The sequence below is a fragment of the Monodelphis domestica genome, chromosome 2, assembly GCF_027887165.1.
Source record: "Monodelphis domestica isolate mMonDom1 chromosome 2, mMonDom1.pri, whole genome shotgun sequence".
Lineage (NCBI taxonomy): Eukaryota > Metazoa > Chordata > Mammalia > Didelphimorphia > Didelphidae > Monodelphis > Monodelphis domestica.
This window is the reverse complement of record NC_077228.1, coordinates 33,814,262-33,828,731: the sequence shown is the minus strand read 5'-3', so window position 1 is coordinate 33,828,731 and position 14,470 is coordinate 33,814,262. Positions and strand designations below refer to the sequence as shown.

General features: G+C 58.9%; 2 protein-coding genes across 7 annotated transcripts in view; one reads left to right on the top strand and one right to left on the bottom strand.

Moving 5' to 3' along the window:
• Window positions 1–4,646: 4,646 nt before the first annotated feature.
• CCDC24 (coiled-coil domain containing 24) lies at window positions 4,647–8,175 on the top strand. The gene is made up of 9 exons (XM_056815261.1): window positions 4,647–4,767; window positions 5,136–5,287; window positions 5,392–5,570; window positions 5,810–5,929; window positions 6,275–6,370; window positions 7,081–7,135; window positions 7,559–7,628; window positions 7,731–7,851; window positions 7,927–8,175. Exons 1-9 carry the CDS (start codon window positions 4,662–4,664, stop codon window positions 8,138–8,140), a joined length of 1,113 nt encoding a protein of 370 aa, XP_056671239.1. The 5' UTR covers window positions 4,647–4,661; the 3' UTR covers window positions 8,141–8,175.
• A 96-nt stretch (window positions 8,176–8,271) lies between these two features.
• Window positions 8,272–14,470, bottom strand: part of SLC6A9 (solute carrier family 6 member 9) — a 45,679-nt gene continuing 39,480 nt past the window's right edge. For all 6 annotated transcript variants that reach the window (XM_056815258.1, XM_056815259.1, XM_056815257.1 and 3 more), the window contains 2 exons: window positions 9,614–9,784; window positions 8,272–9,521 (listed from right to left, as the gene is read on the bottom strand). In XM_056815258.1, the coding sequence (XP_056671236.1) occupies window positions 9,327–9,521; window positions 9,614–9,784 (366 nt within the window). In that variant the 3' untranslated portion in view covers window positions 8,272–9,326. The remainder of the gene's footprint in view (window positions 9,522–9,613; window positions 9,785–14,470) is intronic.

The following is a 14,470-nucleotide window of genomic DNA, read 5'->3' as shown; positions in this document are numbered from 1 at the left end:
CCCCAGAAAGGGGGCAGGAGAACGTGGGTGCGGGGGAGGGCCGGATAGGATGCCCCGCCCTGCAGGGAGAGGCCTCACGGGTGCCCCCCCCAAGCCGCTTCACCTGGGGTCAGGAGCCGCCCTGGGTGCCGCCATCCCAGAAGATGGGGAGGGAGCGCTCGAGGCTGTCGAGGGGACCCCTGCTCAGGAACACGCCAGGCTCGCGCTCTGCGAGCACGGGGGCTCGGCCAGGGGGACTTGGAGGAGAGCGCGGAACGGCTGAAGACCCATCCGGGAAACTGGCCCGTCAGGGTGGCCCCCGGGGGTGAGTCTTTGGCCATGGCACGGCCAGACCCGTGGGAGGGGCCAAGAGGAGAGCCGCCCCGCAGGGGCCTGGCCCGGGCCACAGAGCTCCGGGCCCAGAGGCCGGTCGACGGTCCTTTGGCAGAACTTCTCATCCTCTGGGGGCTCGCTGTAGAGTTTTGGGCCCTGGTGCCCGCCACGCGAGGGCCGGCTCTCCTCCCACTAAAAGGGGGCCACTGCTGCCGGGGAGGCCCGAAGTCTGGGTGGCTGAAGCGCCCGGCTGGCAGGCCCCTGGGCCGCGCTATCCTCTCGCTAAAAGTCCAGCGAGTGTCTTCATGACACCCCGTGTCAAGGCCGGGAGCCTCGTCTTGACTTGTAGTGACGCTTCGCCCCCCCTCGGACGCCCCCAGACAAACGCCCTTCTCCGGAGCTCATGCCCAAGACCTTCCCCAGAGGAGCCAACGGCTTCCATTCGGCGTTCGGGGTCACAAGAGGTACTTCAAGTACGGGAGATTCCCGATGCTTGTGAGGCCTCCACCACCTACTACCCGCTCCCGAGAGGTCGAGACAACTTCACGGGACTTCCGGACAGACGGTTTCCTTCCCCTCCGTCTGTACTGACCGAACAACTCGTGGTGTCCAGATGCCAGCCACGTGTCGCTTTTTAGCCTTTTTTGGTTCAGGATAAGCCACGGCCAGCTTCAGTGTAGCGGGGGCAGCTGGGTGGCTCGGTGGGTAGAGCGCCACGTCTGGAGATGGGAGGTCCTGGGTTCAAATGGTGCCTCGGACATTTCCTACCTGTGTGACTCTGGGCAAGTCACTTCACCCCCACTGCCTAGCCCTTATTACTCTTCTGACTTAGAATCGAGACAAGGTAAGTTTAAGGGGGGAAACCAAAGTCGCTGCAACTTGGGGACGCCGAGACTTAAGGCAGCTGGAAATCCTTCTCAGGATTATGGTGTTCGTCTGGGCTCAGAGATACAGGCAGGAGGCGGCCGCCAGGATCCAGCAAATCTGGCCGGGTGTGGCGTGGCGGGGCCTTTTATGAGGAGAAGCAGACCCGGCTGCCCCCACCTCTAATGCAATCCCAGATCACCAGAACTAGCCAGGAGCCCCACACAGCTGAGGAGCAGAGCCACGGGGCTCCCTGCCGGCTGCCCTTCGCTTTTCTATCCACATCTGTGGCCGGGGGTTTGTTGCCGGGTCCTAGGACTGTCTGGGCATCGACGGCTATTTTCACTCTTGATCAGGAAGGCCAGGTATGAATCCCACCCAACCCCGCCTGCCCGGGCCACCCTAGGCGGCTTCAAGCGATTGGATGTGACATTTGTAGCTTCTCCCTCACCACCGGGGAGGGAGGTGGAAGATGAGGCGACACCTCTAACGCTAAAGCAAGCAGCCAGCCTTGGATCTGACGTTTATGTTGGATCGTTGACTAGGTTTTTGGGGGTTTTTTTGCCGTTGTTCAGTTGTTTCAGTCACATCTGACTTCATGACTCCATTTGGAGTTTTCTTGGCAAAGATATTGCAGCGGTTTGCCAGTTTCTTCTCCTGCTCATTTTACAGATGAGGAAACTGAGGCAAACAGGATCAAGCGACTTGCCCAGGGTCACACAGCTAGTGTTTTGAGGTCAGATTTGAACTCAAAAAGACGACTCACCCTGACTTTGACCTGGTGTGCTCTTTGCCGCATCCCCAACTTCCCCAGTTCTGGTTTTGGTCTCATTGTTGAGGAAAACAAGTGTGGTATTGTCTCCTTCCTCATTCTTTCACATGTAAAGCTGTTCTGAGTAGACTGCCAGGCTGCCAACGGATGACTTTTTTAGGAGCTCTCTCTGGGGGCTCTCCATCCTGGCTCTGGGTTTCTGGACCTGCCCTCGGAACCATCTTGACAGTTGTTCGCCACCTCAGGGTTCCTTTTGGCTCTACAGAATACAGTGATCAGCAATGATGCAAGCCCTCCCTCTGCCATCTTGGGTTTCTTGTTCAATTCTTGGTTGGCTTTAATAACATTTTCTCCTTGTTTGGGCAGTGCCATCACTAGGAGGTATTTGTCCTCGGTTCTGACGGGCTCGGGCAGGATACATGTTCCTGGCAGACAACAGAACTCCATTCCTAGCAAGTCAGTAAATCTCTGCTTTGTTCCCCTGGTCTTTTCCTGATGATGCTTATGGTTCCACCTCCTGGTTCCTGGGAGGACTGGAAGCCCCTAAGGCCATGCATCTTTTATAACATTAAGCCCAGGAGACACCTAATAGTCCATTGGAGCTGGATCACAGAGGAGAATGATGAGCAATTGCCCTGGGAATGCTGGTGGAAGTCCGAATGAAGCAGGTGCTTTCTGCTCACTGCCACGCTCTCTGGGGAAATGACTCATTTGTGCTACTGTCACACTCCCCTCTTCTGGCTCCTAGATCTTCACTGACATCCCGTAGGTGTTGTCTGGGCCCCCCTCTTCCTATATCCTATTGATTTAGTGATCTCTAGCAACTCTAGAAGTCTTCAGTTCAAATCTGGCTTTAGACATTTACTAGATGTGGATCTCTAGGCAAGTCATGTCCATCTCCCTGTTTCTTCAATTGTAAAACTGGGATAGTAATAGCACCTACCTCACCCTGCCTGGAACAGTAGGGGTCAAGAATCCTTCCTTTCAGCTGGGTGGCTCAGTGGATTGAGAGCCAGGCCTAGAGACAGGAGGGTCCTGGGTTCAAAACTGGCCTCAGATACTTCCTAGCGGTGTGACCCTGGACAAGTCACTTGACCCCATTGCCTAGCCCTTACCACCCTTCTGCCTTGGAACCAATACATAGTATTGATTCAAAGGTTGAAGGTAAGGGTTTAAAAAAGAAAAGAATCCTTCCCTCCTTCCTTCCTTTCCTTCCTTCCCTCCCTCCTTCCTTCCTTCCCTCCCTCCCTCCTGCCTCCCTTCTCTCCCTCCTTCCTTCCTTCCTTCCTTCTCTCCCTCAGAGAGAGGGAGATTCCCTCCCTCCCTCCTCCCCTCCTTCCTTCCTTCTTTCCTTCCTTCCTTCCTTCCTTCCTTCCTTCCTTCCTTCTCCTTCCTTCCTTCCTTCCTTCCTTCCTTCCTTCCTTCCTTCCTTCCTCCCTCCCTCCCTCCCTCCCTCCCTCCCTTCCTTCCTTCCTTCCTTCCTTCCTTCCTTCCTTCCTTCCTTCCTTCCTTCCTTCCTTCCCTCCCTTCCTCCTTCTGTCCTTCCTTCTCTTCCTCCTTCCCTCCTTCCTCTCCCTCTCTCCTTCCCTCCCTCCCTCCCTCCTTCCTTCCCTCCCTCCCTTCCCTCCTTCCTTCTCTCCCTCCCTCCCTCCCTCCCTCTCTCCCTCCCTCCCTCCCTTCCTTCCTTCCTTCCTTCCTTCCTTCCTTCCTTCCTTCCTTCCTTCCTTCCTTCCTTCCTTCCTTCCTTCCTTCCTCCCTTCCTCCCTCCCTCCCTCCCTCCCTCCCTCCCTCCCTCCCTTCCTTCCTTCCTTCCTTCCTTCCTTCCTTCCTTCCTTCCTTCCTTCCTTCCTTCCTTCCTTCCTTCCTTCCTTCCTTCCTTCCTTCCTTCCTTCCTTCCTTCCTTCCTTCCTTCCTTCCTTCCTTCCTTCCTTCCTTCCTTCCTCTCTCCCTTTCTCTCCCCTCCAAGCTTAGTCATTTGACTCGAGGGTACTCTCACCCTCACCTCACCTATCAATTCAGCTGCCAACTCTTGCCTTTCCCCCTCCCTCCCATCCTCTCTCTCAGTCCATCGCATCACCCTCTTCTGCTCTGACTGCCCCCTTCCCCTCTTTCAGGTTCTGATCACTTCATCCATGGCCCGTAGCAACAAGCTTCCTAATTATGTCCCTCTTTCAAGTCCTTCCCTGCTCCAAGTCGTTCTCTATTTCGCTGCCAAGTGCTCCTCGTACAGTACGTTTAGTATGCCCCTGGCGCCCCCTACTCAGTGCACTCCAGTCACTTCCAGGAGCAGTTATCCTTTGGTTTTCATAACCTGATTCCCTTTTTAACTCCCTTCCTGCACTCTGCACTCCAGTGATTGGCCTTCATGTTGCCTCTCATCCATCTCCCACCTCGGTGCTTTTGCCCTGGCTGGAAGGGGGTGCCCGTCCTCATCACAGACTCTAGGTTTTGCCTGTCTTCCTTCGAGGGGACTCTTCATCGTGATGGGGCAACTCCAACAACACTGCCTTGTTTGGGATTTTCTTCCCCCTTCAGTCTATTATCTGCTTCTGTGGGGATGGGCGATCTCCCTCGTGGTGGCCTTCTAGAGGGCTGAGCAGGCAGCAGCATGGAGGGGCTGACAGCTGAACCCCCAGCCCTCGTGCTTCTTTCTAGATAGTGGTGTCGCCCCTTTAAGAAGACGGGACCGCCCTCCTTTGGAGGCGCGCGGTCCATGTGCGCGAGGCCGTCGTGGCCATGGTTACAGCGTGCCTGGGACGCAGGGGGCGGGCTCATATCTGCATGCGGCGCCCGCTCCCCTGACGCCCGGCCCCTGTCCGGTGAGTCAGACTTGGGACCCACGACACGATAGCTACGAGGGGAAAGCTGTGGGGGTCGAGGAGCGTGAGGGAGTCTCCACAAGGGGGACTCAGTCGGCCCTGCCCCAGGACTTGTGACGCGCCAGGAGGGGCGGGGCCTCGAGATGGGGGCAGGACTTAGCAAGCAGACGGGGGCTGATTGGGCACAGGGTTGGGCGCCTCCAAGGGCGGGCCAGAGTGGGGGCGGGGCCTCTGGCCAGCGGGTGAATCACACCCCCTTCTCTTAGGTCCGCAGTGAATGTTGGGGGTGGGGCCTCATGCGGGGGCGGGGCCCTGGACTGGCAAGGTGAGGTCGCCCCTCCCCCTCACGGGAGCCCCCCGCCCGGCAGGGCGGGGCAGGGGGCGGGGCCCCACCATGAGCCAGGTCCCTCAGTCCCTGTGGGGGCTGGTGGAGGAGCACGTTCAACCCCCTGAGCGGGCCGAGGTGAAGAGGATCCTGGGCGAGGATGCGGTAGACCTGAGCCTGGAGCTGCGGGCGGAGGTGAGGGGGGCGGGGTCGCAGCAAGGGGTGGGGTCACCTGAAATCCCAGCCTCGCCCCACCCCCAGCACCTCCCCTCCCCTCCCCTCCCTTCCGCACCTGTCAGGTGGAGATCCTGGAAGCCCTTCTGGAGGAGGAGCGCAAGGCCGGCTGCTGCCCTAGCTCCACCTCCAGTCCCGCCCCTTGTCCGCTGCTGGCCCCGCCCCCGCCCATGCGGGACCTGGTGAGAGGGGAGCTGCGACTGCTGCTGCTCGGTATTCGCCACAAGGCGGAGCTGGAGGGCAGGTAGGAGGCCCCTTCTGCCGGCCCTGGGAGTCCCCCTGCTAGGCGCTCCACTGCTAGGTGCCCCACTGCTGCCCTGCTCAGGCCCCGTAAGGGAACCTCAGAGACCCCAGGAGTCAGCCCCAGCACACATCCAGAGGGTTGCCCCAGAGACACCCACCCAGCACCCTCTGGGCCCCAGAGACAGCCGGAGCCCCTCCGTCTGGGCTGAGACCCCCAGCCACGCGGATGCCCCCTTCCAGAGATTCGGCCAAGGCATGGGCCTGCTACAGCCCTAGAGTGCTGCACTTTGCCCTTGGAGACCCTAGGGACAGTGTCGGGGGCGAGCTGGAGGCCCAGCTCCCAGGATCCCCGGGCGGTAGGTAAGGCCGGCTCTGATTCCTTGGGACGGACTGGGCGTGTTGTCTGGGATGAAGGGGAGAAAGAACGGAGAGGTGGATGGACCCATAGAAGAATGGGCTGATGGATGGATGGACCAATGGTTGGGTGGATGGATGGGTGGGTGGATGGCTGGATGGACTGATGGCTGAATGGACTGAGGGACTAATGGTTGGATGGGTGGACAGATGGATGGCTGGATAGACCAATAGATGAATAGGTTGATGGATGGCTGGACCAATGGTTGGGTGGATGGATGGATGGATGGACCAATGGTTGGGTGGATGGATGGATGGACAGCGACAGACAGCGGGCCTCCCTGAGTCCAGGAGTCTCTCTCGACTGAGGAATGGCAGTCCAGACTTCAGTGCAATCAAGGATTGCCTCAACGTGGCCAACATTGACCAGGTCATCCATCATCTCCGGTGAGGGCATAAGAGCCCAGCAGGGGAGGCCCTGGGGGGAGGATATCTATCCCAGGGAAGACCGAGAAAGGGTAAGCTCAGGCAGCTTAGGCTAGAGCAGCCCAAGTGAAGGCTCTGGATTTCTAGGGAGACGGTAGGGGCGAAACTTGGGGACTAGATGGGCATCTGAGAGAGGGGCAGGACCAGAGGAAACCCTGAGCCAGGCCTGGGGAAGGCTTTGAATGCCAGGCTAAGGAAGTTCTCTTTGACCCTGGAAAGCACGTCCCTCTTAGTGTGCACGGGATCGAGGGGGTCAGATTGGATTTTGGCAGCTGGGCAGGGCATTTTTGGAGATCAGTAAGGAAGTTGCTACAGTAGTTCAAGGGGGAGGCAGGCGGTGAGGACCTGAAGTGGGTGAAGGGAAGGGATGGGCACGGAGGCAGGAAGGACGAGAATGAGGGGAGACCCAGGCCCAGATAGGAGGAGCAGGCAGCAGGGGTCGAGGAGAAGAAAGTGAGCTTCACAGTGGTTGGGCATCGATTGGCAAGCCCAGCGGAGAGAGGCCCTGGCAGCGGCTGAAGCTGGGGCTCTGGGATGCTGGCTGGAGAGCAGGGCTTGGGGGCAGATGAAAGGAGGAGGAGGGAGGGCTGACAGAGGCTTGGGGCAGGGGGACGGTCCTTTGGTCAGAGTCCTGCTGTGGCCTGTGACCCCCTGACCCCTCTGGCCCCCAGGACCCTCCTGAAGGAGGAGTGCCATGCTCTGGAGAGAGAAATCAAAGCTCTGCAGGTAAGCGTAGGGGCTCTGTCCCTGCCCCAGGATTCAGCTGCAGAGGGCATCACCACCTGCGCCCCTTGTACTTGGCATGCTCTGCCCCTCTTCCCCAGGGAGCTGGGAGCTTTCCCATGGAGTCGCCCATTCATAAGCTGGATGGGATGGCCTGGCCTGGTCACCCCAAAGGCTAGGGTGGGCACCCCAGGGAGGGCCCTACCTTTGTGGCTTCTATGGGAGGTTTTGGCTGGACTCCCCTGCCCAGGACCCTCACTGGCCCTGGGGTTACCACCTCCCCCACCTCCCAAAGATGCCTCTTGGCCAGCTCCCCCTGAATTCTGGGGCCCTTCTCCGATGGGCTAAGGTGGGCCAGCAGTGGGGAGGTGGTCCAGGCCCAGACCCCTCCAAGCCTCTGAGCTCTGCCTTTGGGGGCCACTGTAGCACCGTCTGGAGGATGCACACAGCTCGGCAGCAGAACCCCCTCCGATGATGCTGGAGCCCACCCTGGCAGGTGGGGATCTGGGGGCCCCCTTGCCCTTCTGTGGTCTCTGTGAGCCCAGACCAAGGCTGCCATGCCACCCCAGAGCCAGCCGAGGTGTCATCTTCTCCCCAGAACTGAAAGAGCAGAAGAGAGCCATGAAACAGGAGCTGCTGGAGCCCCTGATCCCCCAATGCCCTCATCAGAGTTCATGGCGGGACAAGCCCTGTGCTGCTAGCTGGCAAGGGCTGGGCAGGTATGGGCCTGGGCTGGACTTCTGGGGAGGGCCACTGGGCACGGCTGGGGGCATGGCTGACCTCTCGTCTCGCAGGGAGAGAATGTACTCCAGCAAGGGCCAGGAGCTGCTCTTCGGACAACAGCCCCAGGAGCCCAGGAACTGCAGCCTGCTGCCCCCCCTCACCCCTTCCCACACCCCGATACCCCCTCAGCCCCGGGCCTCAGGCACCTCCTACCACCAGAACCGCTGGGGCCGCCGCCTCCAGCATCATCCCTGTGAAGGGCCTCACACCGGGACCGCCTCTTGACGGCTTAGGCTGGGAATAAAGGTCCCCCGACTCGAGCCAGAGCTGTGTGTGTGTGTGGACGCGTCTCCGCTGGCCTGGCCCGCCTGCCCCCCTCAGATCCGCGAGGCAGGAAGAACCACAGCAGCCCACAGTCAGGAATAAAAATTTCATTAAACCCTAGCAGTGCACCGGCCGGCTGGGCCAGGGGCTGAGCCCCCCCCCCCCCTTATGGCCATAGGGGATTAGGAGACACACACGGCAAGGGACCGAGGACGGGGCCATTGTGCAGGCCAAGGAAGACGGGGGCTGGGCAGGGCCGTGGGGTGTGCCCGCCGGCCCCACACATGCCCGTTTGGCACCATCACTTGACACTTTCCTGGGTGTCCCCGGGCCGAGCCTTCCGCAGCTCACCCCAGGGGGCTCTGGACGGGGTGAGGAGGGGGCAGGGACGGAACGTTCCCCAGAGAGGCCCAAGGGAGGGGGGACGAGCCTGGAAGACACCCTAGGCCTGGCCTGAGGGGGGGGGAGCAACCACAAGGACACACGGTTGGACACAAAGAGGATCCTACGGGGTGCCCCCTGCGTGCCACACGAGAGCGCTCATGCTAAAGGGGCAGCGGCTGGGTGCACGAGGAGCGCCGCCGGGCTCCCACTGCCTGGAGCCGGGCCGGGAGGCGGCGTCCCCCCGCCTCCTCCCTTCCCTCAATTCACCTTCGGGGGTTTGGCATCCTTGGGAAGGGCACGTGCCAGGCGAGGAGACCCGGGGGGGCAGCCAGCTGCATGCCCCCTCCTGGCCCGCAGAGCCCAGGCTGGGCACCTCCCCTTCCTAGCGGGGGTCCAGAAGGTGGCACGAAGGGGCTGCTCCCATGAGGCCAGACAGGCCCCTGGTTTGGGCTTTTGCCTTGTTCTGGCCTCCGGGCGACACTCGGCAGCCTCCGAGGCCAAGAGCCTGCCCACATCCCAGCCTCCTGGGGAGCACCCGCGTGCCTTAGCGGGAGGCCAGACGGAGGGGGGAGGGAGAGCCGCCCCGGCCTCTGCCCCCTTCGGTCCAGGCACATATGGGGGGCTCGCACGTAAACACGGGGGACGGGAGGAGACACACAGGGGTTAGCGGTGTGGCGGCAGCGGGCTCCTTGCCTCCGGCCCGGGCGGTCTCTGGAGGGTGGGGAGGGGAGGGTCTGGATGGGCTCCGTCCCTGCCACGGGGCTTATATCCGGGAGTCCTGGGGGTGGGCAGAGCCATTGCTGCCCCGGAGCAGGTTGTGGGCCTTGTCTGGGTGCAGGGGCTGAACTTCCAGCCCGTCCTCCGGGGAGACGCCTGCGGCAGGGGCATAGCGGCCCGTCCGGTGCTCGGGGAGGGCTGGACCCCAGTCCCTGCTCGGCGTGGTGGCATTTTTCAAACGCTGGATGAGAGAGGAGGGCATCAGGAGGGCGCCAGGAGGGTGCCCGCCCCCCCCGCCCCCCCCACCCATGGGCCCCTCCGTCCCGGGCTCACCTGCAGAAAAGTGTCCCCGTCCACCCGGCAGAGCTGGAACAGGGCATAGAGGGGAATGCAGATGACCGAGGAGAGGGCCATGAGGAAGCCGATGGCCACCGCCCAGCCCGGGTACTGGTACTGGTTGTAGGTAATGGGCCGGTACTGGATCACCGTGAAGATGAGGATGAACTGTGGAAGGGGCAAGGAGGAAGAATGAGAATCCAGAGGGCTCCCAGCCTTCGCCCATCCTAGGCCCGCGGCGCAGAGACGGCCTGCCGCTAGCCCAGATCCCGTCTGAAGCCGGACGGCCCCCCTGCCCGACCCAGCCTGGGCTGCAGACCTCCGGGAGGGGCAGCTCCCTCCTCCTCCGCGGGGCAGTTTTCTCCCTCCAAAGTAACCCAAATCTGCCCTCAGGTGGGGAGGAGAGGGAGAAGCAGCAGTGCGGAGAGGCCAAGGCTGGGGGGCCAAGGAGAGGCGGGCAGAGCGGGGAGCAGCGGGCTGGAGAGGGGCCTTCCAGAGGCAGGTCTGGGCTCACGCCGAGGTGCCGGAACGGCTGGACTCGCCTGGCGGGGGCTCAGGAAGGTCCCCGCCGCGCTGGGCTCCTGTTTGCCCTTTGGTGGGAGATGGAGGTACGCCCAGCCCAGGCACAGCCGACGCGGGCTGAGTTGGGTTCTGAGAGGATGGGGCCTAATGGTGAAGTCTAACGCCTCCCGGAGGCAAATGCGCCAGCACCAAACCAGGGAGCTGTGGCTAGACAATGGCTTGTCTGAGAACGCTCTGGAGGTTCTGGAGGACCACAAGCTCCGTCTGGATCAGCATCCCAGAAAGGAAGGCAAACTTAGGGCAATGATCACAGTTAATATGGAAAAAAAATCAAAGCCAGCCCTGGAGATCCAAGCTGGAGAGGGCCGAATCCCCCGGGGGCGCCTCCTGGGTGACATCTGTGACTCCCCTAAGAGGAGCCCTAACGCTTGGCAAGCAGAAGCAGGCCGCGGCCTGCAGCACGGCACGGTGCCCGGCGCGCACCACTCACTTCCACTCGTCACCTCGACTCGTCCAGAATGGACCCCGTTGTGGTCTGGGCGGCCCATCCGCACCCAGACCAGGCCCAGCCTCGAACGGGAGACAGAGAAGGGGCTGGGCTGTATCTGGGCCGGGGGACGGGGAGACGCAGCCTGACCCAAAGCATCCTTATTTTCACAGCAACGCTCCCCTGGGGGTAGCCCGTGGCTGGGGATCCCCGAGACCTCTCAAGAGCCAAAGTGGGGGTGCCTTGGAGGGAAATCTCCAGGCACAACCCGCCCACAAGGGGTGTCCGTGATGTCACCCAGAAAATGCACAAATTGGCCTCAAACTGCATTCTTTTCGGGGACGCAGGGGGGAAATGCGGATTCCTACTGGTCGAGTTTGCGGGCCACCCGAACCCCAGAATGTTTCCAGGCAAGCCACTTAGTTACAGCCCCTTCCAGTGGTCCTGGGATATTCGCATCTGGGCATGGGCTGGGCAGGACGTGGTGGGGAGGAGATGAGCGCCGAGGCTGGCCGGCGCTGGAACTGAGGGGCTGGGGGGGGGCGAGGAGAGCTCCTGGGCCCGGGCTGACCCGCTCCAGAAGTCACACACAGGCACAGGCAAGAAGCGGCGTGAGGAGCGCATGGCCTAGGACAGACATCACCCAGCAAGGGCGGTCGCTGAGGAAGTTCCGCAGACCTGCGTCCCCACTCTGCCACTGTCTACAGGGCATCATAAAATGCCTTTTCTGGTTCCACTTTCAGAAGAGAGGAGGCATTCTCAAGAGGATGCGGAAGGTTGGGGAAGGTGGCTCAGCGGATGGAGAACTTAGCCTAGAAATGGAGGAGGTCCTGGGTTCAAATCTGGTCTCAGACACTTTCCAGCTGTGTGACCCTGGGCAAGTCACTTAACCCCCATTGCCTAGCCCTGACCACTCTTCTGCCTTGGAACCAAAACAATATTGACTCCAAGATGGAAGGTAAGGGGTTAAAAAAGATTGGGCTTGTTCAGCCAGGACACTCCTGAAGGACTTGAGGGAAAGAACTGTGGGAGCAGAAATGCAAAAGAAAACCGTATGACAACACTTATCACATGTCTGCATGGGTATGTGATTTGGGGTTTAGGCTTTAAAAGATCACTCTATAGCCAAAATGAATAATATGGAAATGGGCATCAAGGGATAACATTTGTACAACCCAGTGGAATTGCTTGTTGGCTCTGGGAGGGGGGAGGGAAGAGGGGAGGGGAAAAAATGAATCATGGACACATGGAAAACTATTTAAAAATAAAAGAATCGAACTTGTTCCCAGAAGAGGAGAAGGAACTCCTCTTCATCCTCCAGGTCATTAGGGGAGGAGACAACTCCCAGCTCTCGTTTTGTTGGCAGGAAAGAGGAGAGAACAATGAAATATTCATAAAGAAGATACTCATGTGAAAAATCCAGGACCCAGAAGAGGAGGATGGGAACATGATGAGAATGTAGGTAAGGGTCTATCACAGCTGAAGTAGAAGCAATGTTGACGCTTAACTCCTACAGACCACCTGGGCAGAAAGAGGATGTGGATGAAAAGTTCAGGAAACAGATCTCAAGCCTGGCACCAACGCCTCGGCAGAACATAGTAGGGATGGGGGACCTCGGTCACCTAGATATCTGCTGGAGCTCTTGGGCTCTGGCTCTTCTCTCTCTCTCTCTCTCTCTCTCTCTCTCCCCCTCTCTCCCTGTCTGTCTCTCTCTCTCCCCCTCTCTCCCTCTCTCTCCCTCTCTGTCTCTCTGTCTCTGTCTCTCTCTGTCTCTATCTCCCTCTCTCCCTCCCTCTCTCTGTCTCTCTCTGTCTCTCTCTCTGTCTCTGTCTCTCTCTCTCTGTCTCTCTCTCTCTGTCTCTCTCTCCATCTCTCTCTCTCTCTCCCCCTCTCTCCCTCTCTCTCTCTCTCTCTCCCCCTCTCTCCCTGTCTCTCTGTCTGTCTCTCTCTCTCCCCCTCTCTGTCTCTGTCTCTCTCTGTCTCTATCTCCCTCTCTCTCTCCCTCTCTCCCTCCCTCTCTCTCTCTGTCTCTCTCTCTGTCTCTGTCTCTCTCTGTCTCTGTCTCTCTCTGTCTCTCTCTCCATCTCTCTGTCTCTCTCCCCCTCTCTCCCTCTCTCTCTGTCTCTCTCTCCCTCTCTGTCTCTGTCTCTCTCTCTCTCCTCTCTCTCCCTCTCTCTCTCTCTCTGTCTCTCTCTCCCTCTCTGTCTCTGTCTCTGTCTCTCTCTCTCCTCTCTCTCCCTCTCTCTCTCTCTGTCTCTCTGTCTCTCTCTCTCTCTCCCTCTCTCTCTGTCTCTCCCTCTCTCTCTCTCCCTCTCTCTCCCCCTCTCTCTCTTTTTCTCTACCTCCCCCTTTCTTCCCCCCCTCTTTTTCTCTCTAAAGAAGAACAATTCCCTTGAGGAGGTAAATGAGGGCTCTCCGAAGAGACCAATGAGGATCCCAATCAATTGGGATTGAAAATAGAAATATACAGAAAACAAAAACAAAGACAGGTCATTGAGGAAGCCACAAGAGGCTGGCAAAATCCCAGAAGACTAATGTCAGAAGGATTCAAGCTCAAAATAAGGGGAAGCTTAAGGACAGCCAAGAAAGCTTGTCAGGGTAGGAAGGGGATCCCCAGAGAGTGAGGATCCCAGCTGATGTTGGATGGGATGAGAGCTGATGTCAGCAGAGGAAAAGGAAGCACTTGAACGAGCACTGTAAGTTTTGGAGAAACATTTCCACCAACAAAACAAGAGCTGAGGGTTGTCAATAGGAGATCTACAGGATGGACTTTATTCTCCTTCTCATTGAGAAGAATCAGCCTGACTGATTCTATCTTGAAGGAGGGCCCTGCTGGCTTGAAGATGATTAGCCTCAGAGAAGTTTATTTCCCTACAGGAAGACCCCCACTGATCTCAATCAGCTCCCGCGATTCCAGTTCCCGGCTCCCACCCTCTTTCTGCTGAGGGCCGCCCTCATCGGCTCTGTAGTCTAACCAAGCCTAGAAATCTATGATAGCCCAGCTGGTACCCTAAGAAGCTGAAGCTGCTCCCAGCCCCAGCAATCGACTGTAGCGGGCTAATAAAGCATCTTTTTAGGTTGGTGACTTCACAGTGTCTGAGAGTCTTCTTGGGCTCTCGTGGAACCCAAGCTGGCAGGGAGGGGGCCAGGCCTGGACCTTCAGTGCTGACCCTCCTTCTGTCTCTTGGCCGAAAGTGATGATCATCGGACCAGAAAGGAGGGAACAAAAATGGCTGACGTGTTGTGGATGCTCAAGGAACAGTAGGAGATTCCCAGGCTGAATTCAAGTTCCCCAGCCCAGGTGAGTGACCTCCTTCCTCCAGGCCTGAAAGGCCGGGCGGGCAGAGGGGACGGCTGGGGCATGGTCAGTGGGGTTCCGAAAAGCTTTAAAAGCAAGAGGGGTGCCACAAGCCTGGAGGACGACTAACGTGGTCCCAATTTTCAAAGAAGGGAAGAAGACCAAGTCTGCCAACCGGAAGTCAGGAAGTGTGACTTGGATTCTTGGGAAACCTCAATAATGTATTTTGTAGAAGACCATCCTGGAAAGCCTTAGCTTTCGGTTCATAAACCTGCTTCTGGAGGACACGATGTGGGGAGGGTCAGGGCTATGACTGTCCGAAAAAGATCGGGACGTTTGGGAGGCAACAGTGTGAGGCAGCAGCCAAGAAAGCGACAGAGGAGGGTCTGGGTTCCGATTTGTCCTCAGACGCTTCCTAGCGGGATCACTTAAGGCCCATGGCCAAGCCCTTATTACTTTTATGCCTTGGAACCAATGCTTAGCACTGATCCTAAAACAGAAGGCTGGTGTTTAAACAACAACAACAAAAGGAAGCAGAGGGGCCACA

What these genes read in the sequence shown, in the direction of transcription:
- CCDC24 (XM_056815261.1), top strand. Translation starts at nt 4,662, where the DNA reads ATGTGCGCGAGGCCGTCGTGGCCATGGTTACAGCGTGCCTGGGACGCA. An exon ending in GCCTGGAGCTGCGGGCGGAG is followed by an intron (nt 5,288 to 5,391) that starts GTGAGGGGGGCG and finishes CGCACCTGTCAG; the next exon opens with GTGGAGATCCTGGAAGCCCT. An exon ending in AAGGCGGAGCTGGAGGGCAG is followed by an intron (nt 5,571 to 5,809) that starts GTAGGAGGCCCC and finishes GCCCCCTTCCAG; the next exon opens with AGATTCGGCCAAGGCATGGG.